At 37.7% G+C, this 25,136-nt stretch overlaps 3 protein-coding genes across 3 annotated transcripts in view; 2 read left to right on the forward strand and 1 right to left on the reverse strand.

The window, feature by feature from the left end:
- The first annotated feature begins 664 nt into the window (after positions 1-664).
- On the forward strand, positions 665-7,563 carry LOC105440699. Its single transcript, XM_030981044.1, has 2 exons — positions 665-1,237; positions 2,340-7,563. Exon 2 carries the CDS (start codon positions 2,365-2,367, stop codon positions 7,369-7,371), a length of 5,007 nt encoding a protein of 1,668 aa, XP_030836904.1. The 5' UTR covers positions 665-1,237; positions 2,340-2,364; the 3' UTR covers positions 7,372-7,563.
- Positions 7,564-13,436: 5,873 nt separating this feature from the next.
- LOC105446949 lies at positions 13,437-14,829 on the forward strand. The gene is made up of 2 exons (XM_011684409.2): positions 13,437-14,058; positions 14,310-14,829. The coding sequence occupies exons 1-2, from the start codon at positions 13,822-13,824 to the stop codon at positions 14,499-14,501; spliced, it is 429 nt and encodes a 142-aa protein (XP_011682711.2). The 5' UTR covers positions 13,437-13,821; the 3' UTR covers positions 14,502-14,829.
- A 2,280-nt stretch (positions 14,830-17,109) lies between these two features.
- Positions 17,110-25,136, reverse strand: part of LOC580526 (zinc finger matrin-type protein 2) — a 33,217-nt gene continuing 25,190 nt past the window's right edge. Inside the window, exon 6 of the mRNA XM_030981046.1 lies at positions 17,110-21,422. Within this exon, the coding sequence (XP_030836906.1) occupies positions 21,418-21,422 (5 nt within the window). The 3' untranslated portion in view covers positions 17,110-21,417. The remainder of the gene's footprint in view (positions 21,423-25,136) is intronic.

Below are 25,136 nucleotides of genomic sequence, written 5' to 3' on the forward strand. Positions count from 1 at the left end.
AGCTCTGCATGCTCCTTCTTACTTCACTTTCAAATTTCCTCTCTTGTTATATAAACATTTAGCAATTGCTTTACTTCACACATTCAAGCAATGTATACTATCCCTCCTAAAAAAAAACAGTTTGTAGATGTGTTAATAGATATGGCGACGAAATGTATCAGCATAAAAAATGTTGGCATTCTCTGAATTTTATTTTTTATTTTTTTATGGAACATTGTTTACATTAATTGCCTAGTTCTTGGTATGCAAATGGTGGACACTTTATTAATTTCTTTATATTTTTGTGCTGTACATATGTAGAGGAATCTTGTCATAAGCGATCATGTTCGTCTGCCAGAAAGTTTGTTTGGTTTTACTCGGGAAGTTGTGAGGATCGTTTATTATATTCGTACAATGAATTTCAGTATGTTATGTTGTGTTACGTGTAAGCGACACTTCATTTTATAACAGCTCCTATCGTCCTAGCATTCATTGATATAGTGTGGTACGGTATGTCACTGAAACAGCTCCCGTAGGACTTTTGTGCCAAAATTGATTTTTTGGCATTTTTGGATTGATTGGGGTCCAAGCTATCAGAAATTGATGGGGTTCAAATTTTCCCGACCCTCAACCCCTCTCTGGGGGGGGGGGGGGGTAGTTTCCTATCATGAGACCCCCTAAAATTGGGTGTGTCATTTATCTAATGACTGGTTTCACAAAACTTGAGTTGTTTTCTAGAACTGTGATTATCCCTCAACAGCGAGAAAGGTAATTTGAAGACTTTTAGTTGGATAAACCCTCTAACCAACCCATCCCCATCTCTACCCCACCCCCGTCAGCCCAAATTGCATACCTTTGTCATTGTTCGGCCAGCTGTTTTAAGGTGTAGTATTTTATTACCATTATCATATTTACTAGCCCATTTTCAAACACAAAGAGACAGAAACAAACATACAGACAACCTTCATGTATACACATCTACCCCCCCCACACACACACACACACATACGCACACACACACACGTTCACGCACACGCACACACACCCTTCCTCCCAACGCACATACTCACACACACCCAAACATTTACAGGCAAGTGCGCTCGCGCGCACACAGCGCGCACACATTCCTACATAATTATGCTGCTCTGTGATCATTGTCTCCAGCTCTTCTGTGGTAAAAGTTGTTTTGTTCATTGGTCTTCGCAAGTTTGACAGAATAAAGACCCCTATTTTGCAGTAAATTGCCTGATTTTCCAAGGTAAGCATAAACATATAGCTTTTGCAAATCTAGATTTTAAAATTTGTGATGTGGGTCTTCATTATCGGTTAGAGAAGAAGAAAATAAATTGAAAAAAAAAGAGAGATCTTTATTACTCTTGATCAATCAATCAATTTAGATGGTTAAATTGACAAATTGGTAAACATTGTATGCATTGATATATATATATATATATATAAGATCATGGACCTATTACGGAAGGACATTCAACGTTATTCTGTCTTTGATCCAATGACATCCACCGCCTTCTGATTATGTGCATCTTAATGAGAACATTCAGCTGTTTTAACAACACGACTGTTTAAGCATTTTCGGTCATTAACAAAGGAGCAGTATCCCTCTAATGTGTTTTGTGTGGATGGTGTGCTCTGTAAGAGTGTGTATTAAATAAAAAGAATTACCAATGGGGAGCAGCAAAGTTGAAAAGCAGACGATTTTGGTGATATAAAATTTATTATTACTGATTCGTACACTTACGCACGCACCAATGACCTTATAAAACAATTAGAAGGCCATGATCTTTATAAGCCATGTGCGTTGTAATTCTGCAATATTATGAGGAAATTGGGGAAAACGTAATTTTAAATAAAAAACAATCCAAATATAACCCATCGGGTAATATCAACATGTTATTCAAAAATAAAACACAGTTACACGGTACAACAATTTCCGATTATTAATGACAACTGCACATCGATTTCTCATGATTTAAGCGATTTATTATCTTCTGTGCTTATTAACACGTTTAATATCACTATCTTGATTCTGTCCTGGCTTATTGGCGGTGGACTTCGTGAGATCAAAGTGAAGAAACATGTAGGGAATGTTATTGAGACGACATTGACGGAGACAATCACAATGAATTTGTTAACAAAACGACGAATGTCCATTCGGAATAGGTCCATGATAAGATTAACATATCAGAGTACACATTTGTTTCCCCCGTTTGAGAAACTTTGAGAAACTTTGAGAAACTTTGAGAAAAGGAAATGACAGAATTTTAGAGAAATTCATGGTTGATTTAGGTGGAAATAAATCAAAACTGGTTCGGCGGAGTCTTTTTGTATCTTTGTGTTTTTAGGATGAGATGAACAGTTCTAGCAACCATGTCAGATGAAAACAAGGTATGTGTGATCTGTAAAGGGGCTTCCATCCCAGGTAAGCGACTGGTAAACAATCCAGCCATGATTGATGAACTTTTACGGTCGTGCAGGGAGAGAGTGTCTTTAGGAGAAAGTAATCTGCAGCCGCTTATAGACCACCTATCTGGCCTAAGTGATCTGGAACTAAAATTGGTTCATTATCATAGTGAGTGTCGGAAGCCTGTTGTGAACAAGTCTATGATCGAGCGTCTCAAGGGAAAGAGATCCCTACCTGATTCTCCTGGCTGTTCAAGAGGAGGACCCGGGCGACCTCCCAGTACAACAGGACCTGCCAGACCCAAACGATCAAAGACTGTTCCAAAGGAAAAAGTGTGTTTATTCTCACAATGCGACTTCTGCTCAAAGGCTGGTTCGGAACCTCTTCATCGTGTTTGTTCTGATGCAATGGGACAAAAACTTCTTGAGATAAAGCAGGAGACCCAGGATGACCAAGTAAGAATTTGCGTAGCAGACCTAGAAGACGTTGGTGATGCTTCAGCTTTTGAAAAATATTATCACAGGAACTGTCTTCGTGCTGCAAAACGTACATTGACATCAAACGTAGACCATGAAAAGGCGTCACTTACTCGCACATTATGTGACGAGCAACTCATCCTCGCCATTGAAAACACCCTCACTGATGATGTTACACTAAACATGGCTCAGGTTAATGATGCTTACTTGTCAATCCTGAAAAGATATCACACAGAAATTGATGAGACTAAAAACTATCGCAAATATTTGAAAAAGCTTATCGGTGAACGTCTTCCAGAAGTCCAGTTTGTCAGCTCATTGCGACGCAACGAACCAGAAAAGCTTGTCAAATCGAGTACAGTCAGCAAAGCTATTGATCTCAGTCTTTCATTGATGGATGATGGTGAGATAATTGGTACCTTGAGGAAAGTGGCTGGCCTTCTCCGACACCAAATTAGGCAAATGCACGGCTGGTCATTTACAGGTACCTTTGATGACTTCAAGAATCCATCATTACTCCAATTCTTCCTAAGCCACCTCCTCTTTGGTAGTCATGTTGTTAAAGTGTCTGGAATGCGGGACCAAGAAGTAGACAAAACTGTCGATGTAGCTTGTCAATTTCTCGTCCAAAACACTCATACTGATCGTCAAGTAAAATATCAACCAAAGAGAGATCACAGTTTTCGTCAAAACATCCTATCACCCTTGTCAATTGGACTGCCTCTTGCTATCCACTCTCGAGTTCGTGACAAGAACCTTGTTCAAAACCTTTCAGAAGCCTACATTGGAAGTGACTATCACAAGATACTTGATCTAGAAAAGAGAGTTGAGCAGTCAGTTCTTCAACGAATGAAGGATGCTGGGGGGTTTTGTCTTCCTGATTTTGTCAAGAAGGGTGTGAACATCTGGTTTGCCATTGACAACATTGATCTCTTGGAAGACACACCCACAGGGCAAGGAACCTTTCACGGGACAGTGGTTGTAATCAACCAACAGGCTGCAGATGGAGAGCCAGTGAATCAACCACTTGTCATACCCGAGAAACTTTCTTCGCAAGACCTTCTAGCATTTGAGATGAATGTGCTTCCAGAGCCAGTCATCAGAACCAGCCCACTGAGATTTCAGGCCTACAAGAAGAGGAAACAAAATCTCATTTCTCAAGAATTCACTCATACCTGGGCTCTTGTGAACTACCTTACAACAGATGACAACGGAGAAATGATCCAAACTGAACCTCAGCTGCACGATGAAGAAGCCCAGCGCAGTGAAGAGATGCCAAGTGATGCAGAGTCTACAAATGATGAGGAAACTGAGCCTTCTAGCAACAAGGGGGAAGCTGGGTCTTCAAAGGACAGAGAGGAAACAGACTCTGTCGTGATCATCAAAAAGCAGGTGAAGAAATCAGATAAACTCGCAAAGAATGATGTTCTTCCAACATGGGCTGCAACTAGGTCCTTATTGTTGTCTCAATCCTCTCCCGCTAGCACGCCTACAAACACAGCGGTGGTTGCCCCATTATTCAAGACATCGCCAACTGATTATGGGACCCTTTATACTGTTCTTCGGTTATCCCAGGGAATATCTGCGACTGTTGTTGGCCCTCATAGAAAGACATTGATAACGCTAGATCTCGATCTTTACTCCCGAGCGTTGAAGATTCAGCAGTCGGTGGGAAACGCCAACTGGATCTTAAGAGCTGGAGTTCTCCACATTGCTTTCGCTGCCTTACATGCTCTTGGCAAAACCATCGATGGTAGCGGTCTTGACACGTGTGCTATCGAATGTGGTGCGTACACCTCAGCATCTCTTCGCAGGATCTTTGGTGGTAAAGCTTATAAGCGTGGCCTTGAATTCCACATTACTGCCAGCCTTGCAATCATGATGTTGCGTTTTGATGCCATACTATCGGATCTTCCCAAGGGTCCAATTCGCATCCAGTGCAATTCTCTCAAAGAAAAACTTCATGGACGTGACCCAGAGATGGTGAAGATCTATGAAGAAATCCAATCCTGGTACTCAAGCAATGTCAAACCGCTTGAAGAAGCTGAAGACCTTGGCGAGTTTGCCCAGTTCTTGACTCAGTATCTTAACCAGGTGGAGAGTCTTCTACATCTCATTAGTTCATGTCGATCAGGGGACTGGGAGGGCTACTTGTCATCACTAGAAGACCTCACCAAGTACTTCTTTGCTCGTGATCTCCTGAACTATGCTCGCCTGATGCCAGTCCATCTCGCTCAAATGAATGCCCTAGAAGAGGATGATCCAGAAACATGGAATGCCCTCAAGTCAGGAGACTTTGTGGTGGCAAAGTCAGAGATACCCTTTTCTCTTCTCTTCACTGATCAGGCTCTAGAGCAAGAAATCAAGAAACTAAAGGGGAATGGTGGGATGGTTGGACTCACAAGAAATGAAGCCGCTCTGGACCGACTAGTCACTACCACACCTCACCTTGCTGCTCTGGTAAATCTTTACCTCAATGACTTCCCAAAAGCTACTGGAGCTTCGGCGAGGAAGGAGCATCATCAGCTCTCAGGAGACATTGCAGTGAGGTCAAAGAAGAATGCTCTGAAACTACGCCACCTAATCGAGCTGCACTGCGGAGTCAATCCTTTCAAGGAGAAGACACAATTGAAGAGTTTGGTTTCATCGGCACTTGTGTCAAATGAGGCGAAAAGTGACATTCTCCACTTTGCAGAAAAGGACCAGAAGCGCTTTGAGGAGTTTGTATCTGATCGTTTGCTTTCATCATCAACCCTCTCGGTGTGGGACAAAATGAAGAAACTGAAGCTGAAATCATTTTCGAACTGGATGGAGAAAAGGAAAGTGCGTGTTGGAGACAAGGTCATCAAGTTGCGGGAGGAACGTGAATTGCTGGGAAGATTCCTTATCATCCAAGGCAGCCGCCCAAGCTTAGTTCCTAAACTTGCGGAAACAATAGGTGAATATGAAATGTCAGTGGTTCCCCGTTCACTCTGTGCTGTCGATGGTTCTTTGTACATCCCAACAGACAAAGCAAGTCTGATGCATGCAGTTGAAGATGCAAAGGCAGAACCTCCCGATGCTGTAAAACAGCCTGACGTCGTGGAGGATAATCATTCAACTTCCCCACAGGTTGAAATGATGCAGGAAGAGATTCCGGTTACCGTAGAACATGAGATAACGCAGGTTCCTTCTGGAGCGGCCCAACAACCTAACCTCTTGCATGATCTTCCTGTCAAAGTGCTGATAATTGACGTCATGGGTGTACTTCAAGGCATGAAAAAGACACCTGCCATGCAAAAGATGTCAGACCTGCAGACTGCATTCAACAGGCGCATCGAAGGGATGATGGCTAGCTATGATGAAGGTCGAGTTGTGTTTGATCGATATATGGAAGAGTCATTAAAGAACAAGACTCGACAAAAGAGAGCAACTACATCAGTAGAATACGAGATACACCCAGAAATGAAGCTCACAATGTCCATCAAGGAGCTTCTATCTTCATCGTCAACCAAGAAAAAGCTGACGTGCCTGTTAGGTCAGGGGCTGCTTGATAACTTTTCACAGAACACGGACAGCCCTTTCAAGCTAGTGGTTGTGTATGATACCTTCATCAAGGGACATGATTTTGAGGAGGCGCACACACATGAAGAGGCTGATACCCTGATTCCTAATCAAGTCCTTGCCTCTACTGCTAGTGGTGCCTTGCAAGAAATTACTGTCTGGTCCCCTGACACTGATGTCCTCCTTCTCTTAATTCATCTAGCATCTTGTGGAAACAATGCAGTGCCCACTTCTTTACAATTTTCTACAGGCAAGGGTACAAAGAAACGAGAAATAGATGTGCTGGAGCGGGTTCAAGTCATTGGACAACAAAAATGTCAAGGCCTCCTTGGACTTCATAATTTTTCTGGTGCTGACTGGGGAGGAAAGTTTGTTGGGATATCCAAGAAGACATGGATCAATTCCTACTTAAAGCTTGATGATGATGATCCTGTCATTATCTGCTTCAAAGAACTAGGTGAGGGTTCCATTCCAACTGAGCTTAGCAATGGAGAGCTTCCAACACAGGTGAAGGCACTAGAGCATTTCATATGTCGTGTTTACTGTTCATCAGGTCCAACAACCCTACCATCGCTCAGATGGGAACTGTTCCGATCAAAGAACCTAGAAGGTGAGATGTTACCTCCAACTCGTGCCGCATTACTACCTCACATCCTCCGTGCCAATTACATCACGATGAGAGATAAATCATACAAGACTAACTACCCAGTGCTTCCTCCTATCGAAGAGAATGGATGGTATTCAGATAATCGAGGATGTCTTCCAGTCAAGTGTCTTGCGCTCCCTGCACCACGGGCAGTACTTGAACTCATCAAATGTGGCTGCAAATCAGGATGCAAGGGACGGTGTAGCTGCTCCAACAACGATTTGCCCTGCACTCCTCTCTGTAAATGCTATAGTGGAGACTGTGAAAACCGGACAAGGGAGGATGCTCCAGATAGTGACAGCGATTGACTTTTACTGGAAGTCTGATGAATTTTCCTGTTGTCATGGTAACCACGAAGTAGGTGGTTACCCCTTTTCCGATTTTATTTTATGTTTTGTTTATAACTGGAAAATGTTTCCAAATAATTCTTTGATTTAGATCAAGATTGTGCCATATGTACAAGTGTTTCGGAACAAAATAGCTCAACTTGTTTCTGTAGTTTTTTTCTCCGGGGCGGGGGGGGGGGGGGGCATATCAACAAAACAAAATGCACATTTTCGTATTATTTTGCATTTGAAAAAAAATAGTACATATATAATTTGTCAACTTTCTGATTGACTGATGCAATTTCAGTGCCTAGAAGTTGATATTTGAGAATTTTGTTATATTATCATCTGAAGGTGTTCGGCACCATCTGGTGTTTAAGTAAGTTATTCATTTGATAGAGGACTAAAATAGGGTTGATTTTTATATTAACAGCCTAAAATAACAGTGTTAATGACATGTGATAGGTTTCACAATTATTCCGCTGTATAATAACACACAACACACATTAATGCCATCTCCACTTATTATTTCAAAATTCTAGCCCAAAAGAAAGAAGAAGGGCACATTTTTTAGGAAATATTTCCCATTTTTTCACAATTTTTCACAAATTGCGCCCCCATAAGGTCAAAGTGAAAAAGTTTTATGACGTAATATCATTAAAAATGAATCCGTATATACCTCAGACAACTTCACAGTGAAATTGGCGAAAAAATATATGAATTAGGGTGGAAGACACCAAATTTCCCTATTGCGCTTTATATATGCAATTTTGGCGCCCAAAATGGACCCCCCAGGAAGTGAAGGAGGGGTCTCAAAATTTGAACCCCATCATTTTTGGCCAATTGGGACCCTTTTGAAGCCAAAACAGCCAAAAAATCAATTTTGGCAAAAAAATCCTACGGGATTACATACCATACCGCACTAATAGTAGGCCTATATTGTGACACATTGAGATACCTTGAACTTGAAACTATTTTTACATCTTTTTTGAATTCAAACGAAAATGCCAAAGAAAGATGTACAATAATTGTATTCACATTTACAACAGTTTGTTTATTACACATAAAATAAAGTATGTTTTATCACAAAATCATTTTATTTTCCTTGTTCTTTTGTTTTGGAGGGAGGGGAATGTATTCAGAGCAAATTCTAAGAAGCAAGATGGTGAACTTTTCATTAAAATGGGACAAATAAGTTGTTATCAAGTTTTGATAGTGATTAAAATGTACAAGATAATAGACATGACGAAATTAAAATAATATGTCCCTCTTGCTGCAATATTGTTATTATACATATCTTCCAGAGGGATCTAAGTCGAGTTCTATAATGAACTTTTCTCAAATTCAGTCTAATTTTGATGAAATTGTTACTATTTTTATTTTGTGGATTTTGCTCTGTTTATTTATTTAATCCAATCTCAAACTACTTGTTTTTTCCTTGTCACGTTGTGATGCATGTGTTTGAATGATTGTACATGTCCGATGTAGTATGATCTTGACGATGTTCTTATGAACGGACGACTGATGTTGGTGAAAATATGTTTTTGAGTTGGTGTTGGTAATGTCAGAAGGATGTTGGCATGAACTGGAAAGGGGAGGTACAACGTCGGCACATGGTGGGATATGGGTTGGCATAACGTTGCTTCTACGTCGGCAAATGGTGGAGAAGAGGTTGGCATAACGTTGGTCTAGCATTGGCACATGGTGGAGGAGGGGTCGGCACTTGGTGAGAAAAGGGTTGGCATTATGTTAGGACAACGTCGGGGAGACGTCGGCACATAGTGTAAAAGGGGTTGGCATTACGTTGGTCCTACGTCAGGGAGACGTCGGCACATGGTGGAAAAGGGGTTGGCATTACGTTTGTCCTATGTCGGCATATGGTGGGATAGGGGTTGACATGACGTTGGTCATACGTCGGGGGGACGTTGGCCCGATGTTGGCTTAATGTCATTTCGTCGCTGTCGAGCCAACGTTGGCCCGCCGGCAAGAAAGCCGTTGGCCCAACATCATATTGGCGACGATGGCGCAACGTAACAGCCCACGACTGTCGGCACATGGTGGGATAGGGGTTGGCATAACGTTGGTCCAATGTCGGAAATACGTCGGCACATGGTGGGATAGGGGTTGGAATAACGTTGGCCCTACGTCGTGGAGACGTCGGCACATGGTTGAAAAGGGGTTGGTATAACGTTGGGCCAATATCGAGGAGACGTCGGCACATGGAGGGATAAGGGTTGGCATAACGTTTATCCAATGTCGGAACGACGTCGGCACATGGTGGGATAGGGGTTGGCATAACGTTGGTCGTACGTCGGCACATGGTTAAAAAAGGGTTGGGACGACGTTGGTCCAATGTCGGAAAGACGTCGGCATACGGTGGAAAAGAGGTTGGCATAACGTTGGTTCAATGTCGGGAGGACATCGGCACATATGGTCGGATAGGGGTTGGCATAACGTTGGCCCGATGTTGGCTTAATGTCATTTTGTCACTGTCGGGCCAACGTTGTCCCGCTGGCAAGAAAGCCGTGGGCCCAACATCATGTTGGCGACGTTGGACCAACGTAACAGCTTACGTTGGCCCCACGTTGGCGTAACGTCGTATTGTTATCTGGGAGAGGTAGTTTTCGGCACGGGAAGCTCCGGCTTGGGATACCTGCTCCGGCCGCTAGTGCTATAGATCAGTGTGGAAACGCATGGCGCGCTTGCTTGCTTCCTATTGACTTTGTACATGCGGCCGAAAACTGCCTCGCTAGGCCAAAAACTACCTCCGAAACAGTGAAAATGGAAATGAATGTTGTCTTGGCAATTCATGATTTTTTTTCTGGGATTCTTTCTTTGTTTAAATAATAATAGTATTTGCTTCATTTCTTTTTTTTTTCTTCATATTTTTCCCTCCACAGGGATTTTATTGATTTTCATTTGAAACACATACAAAAATATATATTCAAGGTAATTTACATAATAACATAAATAAAATAAAATTGGCTTTTCAAGATACAAGTATTGATGAACTGTTGAGTTAACACAAAATAACAAATCAATAATTCATTTCTAACACTCATGGAAAGAAAAACAAATACAGAAAAAATATCATTTTAAGTAAACAAATTCCTGAATTGAAACCATTTTCTTGTGAATTTATTATTTCTACAATTCGAATTTGCAATATACTTTTCGTTCTTGAAGTAATTTATAATCGAAACTCTAATATTATCAAAGTCGGGCAATTGTTTCTTTATTTTGCAAGTATACACCATCTGTCGCACCACAATCAGTATACAATTCAATGCATAATTATTTGAACCTTTTAAACCAAATAATTTATCTTGTAATGAAAATGTTAATTTATTTCCGGTTCCAGTATTAATCCAGTGTTCTAACTTACCCCAAATATTTTTAACATGCGTACAGTCACATAGCAGATGTATAACTGTTTCAATCTGTTCATTACAAAATGTACATTCTTTTCTTGGGACTAAATTCATTTTAAACAGTAGATCGTTCGTATATAATATGCGTTGCAAGACTTTAAACTGAAACCATCGTAAGCCCACATCAATAGTACAATTAAATCCAATAGAACAATATGTTTCCCAACTCTTATCATTCAGGTCAAAAATGCATTTCCATTTAAGAAAACTTTTACATTGTCCTTTTCTTCTTTTGAATAAAATTGCATAGATATGTGAACATCCTTTAATACGTTTCATAACAAATGCCATTGTATCTGGGAAAAGAGGTTGTGGCACCTTGTTAAAAATAGTACAATTGTTAAACCCTTGTCTAATTGCATCGCATAATCCACGATAAAAAAGAAAATTTATTTGAATATTATACTTTTCTTGAAAGTGTTCCAGAGAGAAAAAATCACCATTTGTGTCTAAAATATCGTTAACAAAACGAACTCCCTTTTGACACAATTTTTTATTATATATTGAGCTATTGCCTATTTTAATGTAATCATTATTCCATAAGGGTTGGCAAGAAATGTTATCATAATGCATGGACAAGAGCGTACTATAAGCCATGAACATTTCTTTCCAAAAAATGTTCTTTGTTTTACCTGCCAGTTCCCGAAAATAATTGTTTCCCATATATAATTTTAAATCTTGCCGTTCAGGCAAGAAAGATTGCAAAAGACAGAGGATATTGCTATCTATTGAGCCAATTACTAATCTCTTAATCCAGGATATTTTTAATGATTGGCAATGTGTGTATATATCTATCATTTTAACCCCTCCGTCTGAGTAACTTTGTGACATTTGATTTCTACTTATTTTATCAGGTTTCTCCCCCCATATAAATCTATAAAAGTGAGCATTTATATCTTTCAAAAGATTTTCACCAGGATTAGGGAGGGACAAAAAAAGGTAGTTTAATTTGGATACCAACAATGACTTGACAACAGTGATTCTTCCAAGAATAGTTAAGTATCGTCTTAACCACGATGTCATTTGACTTTTTATTTCTTTAAATTTTTCATTATAATTGTGAATTATCAATTTGGGCAAATCCGTACAAAAGTCTATACCTAAATATCTGAAATAATCATCAAACACCCAATTTAGATTTCTATTCAAAAGAACACCATCTTTCTTGTTTTTAAATCCTCCAATCCAAATCGCATGTGTCTTCTGTATATTAACTTTTAAACCAGACATTGCATTATATTTATCTAAAATGTTTAATGCACTGTTTAATTCCATTACTGACCCGTTCAATGTTAGAAGAGTATCATCTGCATATTGAATTATTTTAAGTTGTCTACCAGGTAAGCTCAAACCAACAATGGAATCGGAATTTCTAAACAAGAGACCTAGTATTTCGGCGCATAACAGAAAGATAAGAGCTGACATGGGATCTCCTTGATGACAACCTCGCTCTATTGAAAATCTTGGAGACAGGTGTCCATTGATTAATACACAGGATTGAGCATTTTCATAGAATACATTAACCCATTTTACAATAGAGGGACCAAACTTGAAGAAGTGCAATACTTTTCTAATGAAATCATGAGAAATAGAATCAAATGCTTTTTCAAAATCTATAAGCAGCAATAAACCAGGAATGTCATTGATAAATAAATAATAAATCATATAACAAACGGATATTCTCTCCAATGAAGCGCCCTGGCATAAAGCCTTTCTGGTTTTCATGTATAAGAAAAGGAAGTACGTTCTTTAATCTGTTTGCTATACAAGAGGAACCTAATTTATACACCACGTTCAATAAAGATATGGGTCTCCAATTTTTCAAATAATGTCTATCTTTTTTTCCTTTGGGAATTAAAGTGATGACTCCTAACTTCTGTGTATAGGACATTCCGGATGAATATGCAGAGTTCAAATATCTCACTAAAAATATGTGTAATTCTTTCCAAAAGTGTTTGAAAAATTCGACGGTGTATCCATCTAGACCAGGTGATTTATTATTTTTCATATTTATAAGTGCTTGATGAACTTCATCGATGGAGAGTTCTCCTTCGAGCTTCTGTGACATTGAAGCGGTTAATTTACTTATATCTGGATCATTTAATATTGTATTTAAGTCTACATTAACAACAGGATTATTTTTATACAATTTAGAGTAGAATAATACAACTTCTGATATAATATCATCATGCGATGTTATCTCCTTGTTTTCAGTAGTGACCAATTTGCATATACGTTTATTCACAGCATTTCTTTTTTCTAAATTCAAAAAATATTTTGATGGTTTCTCGCCATATTCCATCCATTTAATTTTAGACCTCATCTTTATTCCTTCCATTTTTTCTTTTCTTAGTGATTCTAACTGAACTTTCTTTTCATTTAATATGACTAAAGCTCTATTTTTGTCCGTTTTTGATATCAATGCCTTCTCCAAAGCTATAATTTCTTTCTCTAAATCATATTCTAAATTTACCAATCTTTTTTTCTTTCTGGCCGAGTATAAAATTGTTTCACCTCTAATTATGGTCAACAACGTATCAAAAAATAACTGATCATTTACAGTAAATTCATTCTACCTCAAATCTATTTGCATTGCTATTATATGGGACAGAATATCTCAATCGTTTGTTGAATGACATCTTTAATTTTTTCCACATAACTATCATCCCTTAACAAGCAAGTATTTGCTTCATGATTTGAACAAGAAATGATAATAAATAGGAAGTAAAGAGTCCAAAAAATAGGATTTTGTCTTAAGTAGCCGAAAAACCCCTCCTTTACTCTATGGTGAATCGAAGTGGGGGCATCGGACTTGTCGTGAAATCTGTGAAAATGTGTATTTGTGTAATATACTACATGTATGTCATAACTAGCACTTTATTATTTGGGGATTGTGCTTTTCAAAATATTTTCCCTGTTCCATAAAGTGTTTTGGATATCTTTTACAGGGCATTTCATTCCTCTGGAGAATTTGTCAAAGAGGAATGGGTTGAACCGCGCCATGGTCCTTGGTTGCTTCATTTGCAAGAAGGAGAGGACATTATCTTCATCAGAAAATGAAAACGAAGGACGTGGAAAGTCTGCAGAAATAAACCGCAGAGCTACTCTGGCAACAACGGAGGTTGGTTTGGCACGGGATAGCTTGTGCGACTTGCTGACCATCCTCGGAACAGCCCCACTAGTCGAAGCCCCTAGCTACAACAGGCACATAGCCACTTTATCTTCCTTGTCCCAAGAGGTTAGTCACCAGCCTTGTGTTTTCTTCATTACATTATCTTAGCTGTACGTACATTTAATCCAAACATTTTTTTTATTTCTTAGTTATGGTCGATAGACAGTATAATACATGTACATCAATATCCCTTCTTGTCAAATCAAGGGATGAAAATTAATCAAATCTAAATATTTGTAATAGGGTCTAATAAGTAAGGGGCCTGAGGGAACTTGAAATTTACTTCTTATTTATTACAAACTCTTTTTTTTTTGCAGACCAGTAAGGATCAGAAGAAGAAGGTGGCAGCATGCCTACGTCAAAGGGCCATGGACAAGGATCTGACCATCAGGGAAAATGATTATGTGGACGTGGCAGTGCCCTACGATGGAACATGGCATAGACGAGGTTACACATCGAATCATGGGGTGGGGGTAGTGATACCGATCGATACAGGGGAGATCGTTTGACACAGAGGGTCTATCAAAATCATGTAAACAGTTTGAGTATAGAAAGGGTTGGGTCTTCAGTGTTCTCAGCCAGAGGGACCTTGATCGCCTTCAGAGACTCCAAAACTGAGCAGCAAGGCTTGTCTTTTCTGCTCCTCTTCGAACTCACATACAACCTCTTTGACTTGAACTTCATTGTACATGTTTATACAATGTTTTAGAACATTTCTGTGCTGCAACTCAGTGCCTTAGTTTTTATTGTACATGTTTATATATTTTTAACTTGCCTTTCATTTTAGTCATGTTTACATACACACTATATATGACATTTTAGTTATTTAGAGGAACTAGGGTGATATATATGTGGGTATTTATTACACCTTAGTAGAATAAGTCCAAGTAATATGTGTTGCAATTATGAACTTGCCTTTCATTTGAGTTTTTATTGTACATGTTTATAAATGTTTTAGAACAATCCTGTGCTGCAACTCAGTGCCTTAGTTTTTATTGTACATGTTTATATATTTTTAACTTGCCTTTCATTTTAGTCATGTTTACGTACACACTGTATATGACATTTTAGTTGTTTCTTTTTAACATGCCGATTATTTAGAGGAACTAGGGTGATATGTGGGTATTTATTACATCTTAGTAGAATAAGTCCAAGTAATATGTGTTGCAATTACGAACTTGCCTTTCATTTTAGTTTGTAGTGTACATGTTTATGTGATATATTTTTTACTTGCCTTTTATTTTAGTTTTTAGCATATACATGAATACAACTTTTGATATAAACCAAATACATCCTGCCACTTTCATTCAATTCATTTTTTTAATAAGCGTAATGTGTGTATTGTAAGTTAACATTTAAGTTTAGATTTCTCAAAAATTCAATATATTATAGTCACCATTCTGTGTACTATAGAACGCACTACAGCCACCATTCTGCTAACCATAGATCAAGATCCAAACTACCATTCTGAATATACCATTTCAAAATGCTACAATTAAGCGTAACATTTTGTTGCATATTTTGAATGGTAGTGAATGGTAGATGAATAGTGGCTCTATGGTAGATGAATGGTGGCTCTATGGTAGATGAATGGAGGCTCTATGGTAGATGAATGGTGGCTCTATGGTAGATGAATGGTGACTCTATGGTAGATGAATGGTGGCTCTATGGTAGATGAATGGTGGCTCTATGGTAGATGAATGGTGGCTCTATGGTAGATGAATGGTGGCTCTATGGTAGATGAATGGTGGCTCTATGGTAGATGAATGATGGCTCTATGGTAGATGAATGGTGGCTCTATGGTAGATGAATGGTGGTTCTATGGTAGATGAATGGTGGCTCTATGGTAGATGAATGATGACTCTATGGTATATGAATGGTGGCTCTATGGTAGAATATGTAGATGAACATAGGAAGACAGATTCATTAGATTCAAACGGCTCCTCCAACCCAACTAACTTGGCCTTTAAAAACATGAATACACCTCTACTTATTAATATTCCAATATTCCAATTTTTCAAAAAATCTCTTTAATGAGCAAAAAATGTTAACCATCCATTTTTCACAGATCTCACAACTTGCTAAGCTCCACCCCTCGAAAAAGGAAAAATAAGGTCACATGGCTTGATGACGCATTTTCCTTGTATTAATTTGTTCTACAACTAAGAATCTTGCAATCTCATTGTAATTCATATTAGGAATGAAGGAATGAAGAAATGGCCAGAAACGCTCTGGGATTTATTATCAAGTGTATATTATTTTTTGGATAAATTAATGTCTCTTTTTTTTCCAATTAATTTCATACTTTGACATTTTTTTGACATTTTAAGGCCTAAATCACCCTCCTTTCATTATTTTGCATGTGTGTTCTTGTCAGCCTGGCGTCAGTTTCCTTTAGAACACAAAATATCAAAACAGTGGGCAAAGACTACACATTGTTTATTTTTATCATTATTTTTTTGCATTCGAGCTTTACGCTTGCACCTTCGTTTCGTTCTTTCAATTCTATGGCTGGGATCTCCAGTGATTTTTTTTGTTTTTCACGATGCATTTTTGTATTTCTTCGTGAAAATGCTGTCAAGCTGTGTTGTCGCTGGTTGCAGCAAAACAAACAATGATGGAGTAAGCCGACATTACTTCCCCAGAGAAGGGTTTGCATGGTACACACACACCCTACCCCGTAACCCAGCCCTAATCGACGGCTTTCTATCTACCTACAGGCATGTAGCCAGAGTTTTATGTTTGGGGGGGGGGGGAGCACATACATGTAATCGATCGAGGTAAAAAAAAAGGGGGTCTAAAAAAGTTCAACTGATCTTGGACATTTTGCGGGGCACATGCCCCCCCCCCCCCCCAGACCATAGTCATCCATTGACATTTGATTATAGGCTTTTTATTTTCACTGTGATGTGTAATGAATAATTTCATGCATTTTTTATACTGAATTTTATAAGGCGGAGGCTTATAGGAGATGCAGTCACATTTATCTTGTTTGCACAATTTCCCAAAACACTTGTAATCTTGTCATCGTACATAGCCCCAACAAAAGATATCTGAATAATATTCTTAACTTTACATCTTCAATCCAGTCTTTAAAGAACAATTCAGGAAGTGGCATTATTTTAAATTATTACTTTTATTCTACAGGTATTTACATTTACATTTAATATGAACAATAGTTCTTAACTTGACAAACATAGATATTGCCATGATTCACTACCACATGTGCAAATATCAACAAAAAGTCGAATGACACAGAGAAAACATAACATCAAATAACCTTCCAGTCAAGCATTGCTGGATCTCAACTTTCCTTGGGCAACATATAAAATTGTGGAATCAGAATAAATTTTCAAATGAAAAATGCATTAACACTTATTTGTTAACTCACTCAGCACAAACAAGTATATATGTGTTCTTACTGTTGTAAAAGTAGTATAACAATGGTTACGAGTGTATCTTATATGAAAAGTAGTAGAAAATGCTTTCTCTGTGGTCAGTTGGTCATTTTTTTTAAATATACTGTAAAACTATTTCTATCTAAAGGTTAGGAAGTTTATCCTGTTACAAGTGTATAATGCAAAGTTTTGACATTGATCGATTACAAACAAGAAAAGATAAAGAGAATCACATTGTGGGTACTGTGTTATCTTGGGTAATATATTCTGAAACAAAATAAAGTACATTTAAATACTCATTCTTTTCTAAGAAATAGTTTTATTCATATCTTTAAAAAAGGAATTTAATCAAATTTATAATAAAGTCGCGATTTCAATAAAAAGTCATCTCACATTATTTTAATATAAAACCCCAGATGACTAAATTCAATGGAACCACATTATAAAAATCACTGTTACAGCAAATTTGTATTGAGGTAAATTTGGAACAATGAAAAATAAATACGGAAATCAAAATATATGCCAGGTCATATTAGATCTGGTACCATTTCTGTTGCATGGAGAAAGAATGAAGAGATGTGACTAAGCAATGCACAAGATCATTTCAGTTTGTTCAAAACTTATGATTTCCTGTAGAATGCTTGGCATTTTACTCAAACCAGAAACTTATTTTCATGATTATTTAGAGTTGTATCTACTTTAAATACAATACAATTGACAGTACTCAATTAGAAATATTAAAGTAGAAGAGGAAAAAACTAGAACTGTAATCATGTTAGAACGATGTGCATACAATGACGTACGTAATTGCCATCACCAATCTTGATACAGGTTGATAGCAATTCGAAAGAAGTCTATAGCACCTAAGATAGTGGAGATGGATGGGGTAAAAGAAAGGCCTAAAAAAAGAGCCCAAAATGGAAAAATGGCACCTCTACAGTCTCGCATGAGTGATTTTGGAAAACGAAGAGTTGGGTGACCTTGATGGGATGATAAAGACTATGCCTACAAAGTTTGATAGGAATCTGGATAGAGGAAGCTACGTGTACGTAGGGTTCACAAGCACTATGTGCAAAACGAATGGGATTTTGGTGAAGAAGAAAAGTTTAGAACGCAAACGAAAATGGGGCAATGACTCTGCAAATGACTCTGTCATTGCAAAAAGAAGCTCACAAGAATGTATGTTCCTTACCAATAGAATAAAAACCTCTCTTTTATTTTCTTTAACATAGAATAGTAATAATGACTGCTATGAGAGACATAGTTGTTTTTATACGCTCAAGGGGAGGTAACATGATCGTGCTATCGCCCCGAGGCGTGCCGATGGGTGATAGCACGAACATGTAATCCTCCCCTCCCACCCTGCGACTTACGTAGCTTTAATCAGACAAGTTCTCAACATTTATCTTCCTATGCTTATCCTGTAGCCTCGTACTGCTTGTAAGATTGACACACACGTGATCAGCGGGATCTCATTTTACACCCCAATCGGACATGTAGTCTCTTTACGACTAACTTATAAAATCCAGATTAAATTTCAAACAGGTAAGTTCTCATTTAATCTTCCTAATGAATGTTTATCTTTAACTTATCTACCACTTTCTAACAAAGGCAGGTATGCATTTGACTCTGAGCTGTAATATGTGGCGCAAGCTTGCCTGAACAAGCTAGATCCCAGATAGGTGAAAGATTATTTCGATTGGCCAGATACATACTTTGACGGCCTCCCCCCTCCCCTTTTGGGTACATGAACTGAGAAGAAAAAATTTTCTTTTAAAAAGTCTTTTACTCAAAATATCAGATGTTAATTCTCGCACTGATGTTTCATCATGTCTAAGGACAGATTGAAATCTTTCATTCCGCTGAACTTGGATGCCCTTTCTCACTCACTTCCTGGACCAGTCTAACTTAGAGTACTCTAACTAGCAGTGTGAAAGCAAACGGTGCCAGGAAGCGTACTTCAACCAAAATTTAGCTCGTTTTGGAAAGTAAAGAAAGACAGAAAGAGATTACAGTGAAAGAATAAAAACAAAGAATAATTAACATAAGGAAAGATAAAAACATAAGATGATAGAATGGTAAAGATTCAGAAGAACGTAAGAAAAGACAAGTAGAGAAGGCAATAGACTGAGCACAAAGAGAATCAATTGCAAAGATTGAGATGGACAAGGAGATGAAAGATGGAAAAAAAACACTGATGACATAAGGAAAGACAAAGATTAGCATAAAAAAGGTAGAAAAAAAGAGGATAGGATGGAAAAAAAGATAGGATAAAAAACAAAAAGTATCATAAGGGAAGATAGAATGATTAAAAAATGAGAGGAAAAAACAAAGAAACACATATTAAAGGAAAGAGAAAACGATAAATATTATCAAAGGGAGAGAATAAATGAGGTGAAAGAAGGAAAAAAAAGATGAAATGAGAGAAGGAACAAGACAAATGCGACTGCGCCTCCTATATGCCTCTACTCTAAATTCAGTATACGAAATGGATGGAATTATTTGTGACATATAATGAACACAAAAAGCCCATCTCTTGTAGTTCTTTTGATATCGCAATAGCAAGGCTAAAATCTGTAAGTTCAGAGATTGACCTCTTTGACCTTTTAAACCAAAATCTAATCCGGCTATCTTCCTATGTCGATACATGCTATCACCAAGTTTGAGCCTTGTATCTCTAGTGGTTCTTGAGATATCGTGATAACAAGGCTTTATCTAGATTTTTAAAAAATTGACTTCTGTGACCTTTGACGTAGTTACTCCAAAATCTTGTTACTCCAGAACGGACCTGCCAACCTTGTGCAACCCAAAAAAAGGAGCCATGATGGCAAAAAAAAAGGAATTTCAAAAAAAAAAAAGGAATTCATTAAAACTAAACTTACAACTACGCGCGACACAATTTTTTGTTGTGTTATTGGTTTATCAGCATTTCATTCTTTTTGAGAATATTTACGCCTTTCACTTTTTTTTTCTTCTATCTTTTACTTTATTTTTTAAATTTGTACTCTTCATAATCTTTATTAAAGTTTTCTATTGAAGTAGTGATCAACATTTTAGGGCATTTGGTTGATGTGCCGTTTGTGCACCAAAAATTCATTTTGAGAAAAAAACAGAATAATTTCGGGAAAAACGTAATGGTTGGCAGCTCTGCCAAAATCAAATCGGATTGTCATCAATTTTGAAGTTCATATCTCAAGTGGTTCTTGAGATGTCGCATTAAGAAAGCTTGACGGATGTACGGACGAACAACCCGAAAACATAATGCCTTTGGTTGGCAGAGGCATTAAAACAAAGAATAACATGAGGAAAGATAGAAAGAGAAAATGACAAAGAATCGCAACAGGAAAGATAGAAGACAAGATGATATAAGGAAAGATGGAAAGAGAAGATGATATTTATTGCACAGCTCAAGAGTCCTCTATTGATGTAAATGTAATGAGGTATACCTATTGTTGTTATTGTTGTTTTAAACAGCTTAGAGGCAATATGCAATTGCGGTATAAAAATATCTTATTATTATTATTATTATTTCATATTTTAACTTGTGTAACATATTTATGTATTCATTTATGCTATTTAATTACGTATACTTGATTTAAATTTGATATCGTTCCCAAGACAGGTGTCAGTCTTCGAACTGTGTGTTCTTGGTTTTTTATGTGATTTGATTTCAATAAATCTTATATATAGAATATTAAAGATAAAGAATAATAAAGTGAAAGATAGAAGAGAATATGAAAAGGAAAAAAAGTAGTAATTGTGTGAGACAAACAGCAGTACATTCAGTTGGATTCTAGGCGAAAATGACCTGTGTTGTCATAGCAGCTGAAAATGTTCCTGTTGCCATAGCATCATGTGTCTCATCACGGTAAAAATTGTGATGGGTGTGAAACCAAATGAACCGTACCTCTGGAGCAGGCCAGTCGATCGGTCAAGCAAAATGAGTGAGAAAGGGGTCTTGGCACCACTGTAGTGTTTGCTTCGTCTCTTTTCAATATTCTGCAGTGTTAAGCTCTGGAGATAATCATCAAACTGTAAGGAATAAAATAAAATGTAAAACATGTTTGAAGTTCAGAGATATCAACAATTATTCATAACTGAATATGAAAAAGTATATGTTAAAGATACTATGTCCCTTTTGCAGCCTACATCAAATTCTGTAGAACTTTGCAGGAATTATGAATGTTATGTATGTCCTATCTATGAAATTTAAACTTGAGCAGTGTCCTAATATTCAAATTATACAAGGAAACCGGTTTACTTGCTTGACTTCACTGTCAGACACTATTGAGTGACTGACTGGCTTTTTTCATCTTAGGTAATAACATACATATTAAGTGAGCTGTAAAGGGTACACAAGCATTTGTCTACATCAATAACCCACTTCTTGTAATGGCCAAAATTAAACTAATTGAATCTTTGCGCAGCATAAAACTTAGGACCATTCGGTACAATGGTCTGAAAAATCAGACTATTACTTACTGGATCTATAGCTCCTAAGTCGATTCGACAACTAATAGTCTTTATTTTCCCACTTAAAGACATTTTCAAGCTCCCTTTTTTTAAAGGGAAGTTCTAAATTAGTATTGTCTTTCAAATGCCGTTGGAATTTAACCTTTTCATTTTTTGGCCTGCAAATGGGACATAGTGGTACCTTTAATACTCTTGATTCTATGACCCCGAAAACCATAGCATAGACACCCCAATTATGTCTTTCGGATGAATAATAAGTGACTTATGGCTATGTTTATGTTATGGCGGCCATTTTGGACGCCATCTTGGATTTTGGGGGTTCCTAGACCGTCACAACCCATTTTTACTTGTCTCAATGGATTCTCTGACCCCTAAAACCATGGGATAGACACCAAAATTATGTCTCTAGGATGGATAATAAGTGATTTATGGCCATTTTTAGTATCGGCGGCCATCTTGGACGCCATCTTGAAAATAACAGATTTCTGAACCTTCGATTTTGGTATACTTTTAGTATGTTATTCCTGAGGTCAAATCCTACTAGAAACCGTTGAAAAACCTTTTGTTGCAATTTGGGGGGGGGGGGGGTCAAACCATATCTTGACCTGACTATATCTATCTTCCTTGTGTTCGCTCTAATTTAGCTTCAGTTTGAAAGTTTTGTCTTTGCCAGAAAGTGTTGCTATCGGACGTCTGTCTAATTATAGGTAAGGCTAAGAGCGATCCGGATCACTCTCTGGCTTAATAGCGATTTCACTGCTAGCATTAATCCCAAATGCCTTAGTGAATCAGTTCCTAAAAGCGATGTCGCTCTTAGGAGTGATATTGAGCGATTTAACCTCACTTGGGATCGATTTTAGTTGTTAGTGAATCACCCCCCTGATGTCTGGCTTGCATTAATCAATCTTTCATCTGCGTGTTTTTTTTTTTATGCAATGAGGGAATCGAGAATGAGCGAAAGTCAATAGGGAAAGAGATAAAGAAATGTGAATGAATTTTTGGGGAGGGATCAAGAGTCAAAATGAAAACTTTTTGAAGAAAGAAGATCAAATTGTCTAAATGCAATATTTGAGGTGGAAAATAGGTCCAAAAACTATTTGAAAGATGATAAATAGAATAGGAAAAAAAAGGGAGAGATGGAAGGGAGAGATGGAAGTAAGAATGATGATGAGATTACTTCTTTTCCCTTCTCATCTCTAAAGACTATCAACATTTCACCCACTTATCCTTTTTTTTCTTCTTCTAATCTGAGCTTAAACTGTTTGTAAAAGAAATTTAAAGAATCAAGGGGAAGAGCCATTGGAATAATCAGAGAGAGGATGGACCACAATAATTATCTTCAGATAATGAATTAGCTTATGTATTGTTTGCTAATTCACCCGCTTGTCAGGAAGTAATTTGGCGATGACATTACTCTTTGAATCTCTGCCGACTTTATCCCAGCTTAGCCTCCACCTTTCACATACACTCTCATACACATGTAAATTTGCCCCCAATTATCAGTTCAACAAACTTCATAATTTATGATCATCTGTTCTACTGTGCCAGCAGTCACTGAACACTAATTTATGCTGGTTTCACTCTCCGCCCACTCGGGGGAAACTCTCTGATTGGTCATCAGTAGAGTTAGCTGATCACAGTCACATCACTACTGACAAACACAGACAAAGCATACATGAACACACAGCACATACACACAAATGTGCAGTGTATAATATGCGTGTACCTTGCATGCAAAGCTGTTTTCATTGTTTTGACTTGCCCACGCCTCATTTTCGGGGATACAATGGAAAATGAATGGGGCATTTTTTAGGAATTGAAAGCAGCTACCTTACGAGTAACGTGACGTACACTGCAATCTCACATGACTCACACATGCTCAATGACACAAAAATACATTAACAAGGGAAACGCTCTCGACGGTCTCGCCTCCCTAACGCAATTCAATATGATAAACCAGAACGTCAATGACGCATCTCGCATCTCGCAACAACAAATATCGTAAATTTTATGTGGTACACTTTTGAAATGGTCAAAAAATAAAAATTTGATGCCCTGGAAGGGACATAATTCATAAAGTACCATAAATAATCAATGGAGCAAAATCTCAAAATTCTGTGTAGAAGTTTAGTCTTCCAAATTTAGCAAACCAAATCAAAATCGGTCAAGAAATGAGGGAGAAGCAATTTTTGTTATTTTTGGAATAAATTTGCATAAATTACCATAATTAATTAATGGAGAACAATTTCAAAATTTGGTGTGGAAGTTTAGTGTACCAAAGTTAGCTCTACCAGATAAAGCAAACCAAATCAAAATCAGTCGAGAAATGAAGAAGTATTTTTTGTGATCTCGAATAAATTTGCATAAATTAGCATAGATAATGAATTTCACGATTCTGTGTAAAAGTTTTAAATCCCCCTCCTAGCCCTATCATATGAAACAATCAGAATCAAAATCGGTTGAAAAATAACGAAGAAGCATTTTGAAAATCCACAACAAAGTCTAAGTTTGTTGACCTTAAATGACCTTTGACCTTAACTTAGTGACCTGAAATTCTACTCACATGATTGGGGAGACTTGATAACCCTATAGTCCAAGTTTCATTGACTAAGAACCTATACTCTAAAAATTATATCAAAAATTCAAAAACTTAATCTCAGGTTAAGTTTTTGATGTTGACGCCGCCGCCGTCGCCGTCACCGGAAAAGCGGCGCCTATGTCTCGCTTTTTGCTATGCAGGCGAGACAACAAGCTATGGCACACACAGCTACAGTACAGAGGCATGAGCTCAAGGCGGTACTGTTGCAGACAATATTTACATGTTAAGTGCTGTGTTACTAGTATCCTTCTTATTTACAGTAAAGCTATGAGGTTGATATAAACAAATTCCTGAATTGAAACCATTTTCTTTTTGATTACCAGCAGTCCTTTTCAGGACTCCCCAATCCTCCCCTCTCTCACATGGTGCAAACGTAAGCCTACTGTATATCTACATCACCATGCAAGCCGATACTTATAAGCAGCATCTGAATGAGATTCAATTGTCCAACTGTTATATTTTCACCAAATATAATTTTTACCTTCTCAGCTTTGATTTACCCTCATTGAAAAGTAAAGGTTTTGTTGTAGAATGTACGAGTTCAACTAGTATGTAACATTATCAAGAAAATGGCTGCGCCTATGTCAAGCTAAAAGGTACATCATCACGCCAAGAATATCTTCTTTCATGTATCTCTTGAACACTTTCGTAAGGAATATCATACATCAAAGGGC

The sequence above is a fragment of the Strongylocentrotus purpuratus genome, unplaced genomic scaffold (assembly GCF_000002235.5).
Source record: "Strongylocentrotus purpuratus isolate Spur 01 unplaced genomic scaffold, Spur_5.0 spur5_scaffold_11, whole genome shotgun sequence".
NCBI lineage: Eukaryota > Metazoa > Echinodermata > Echinoidea > Camarodonta > Strongylocentrotidae > Strongylocentrotus > Strongylocentrotus purpuratus.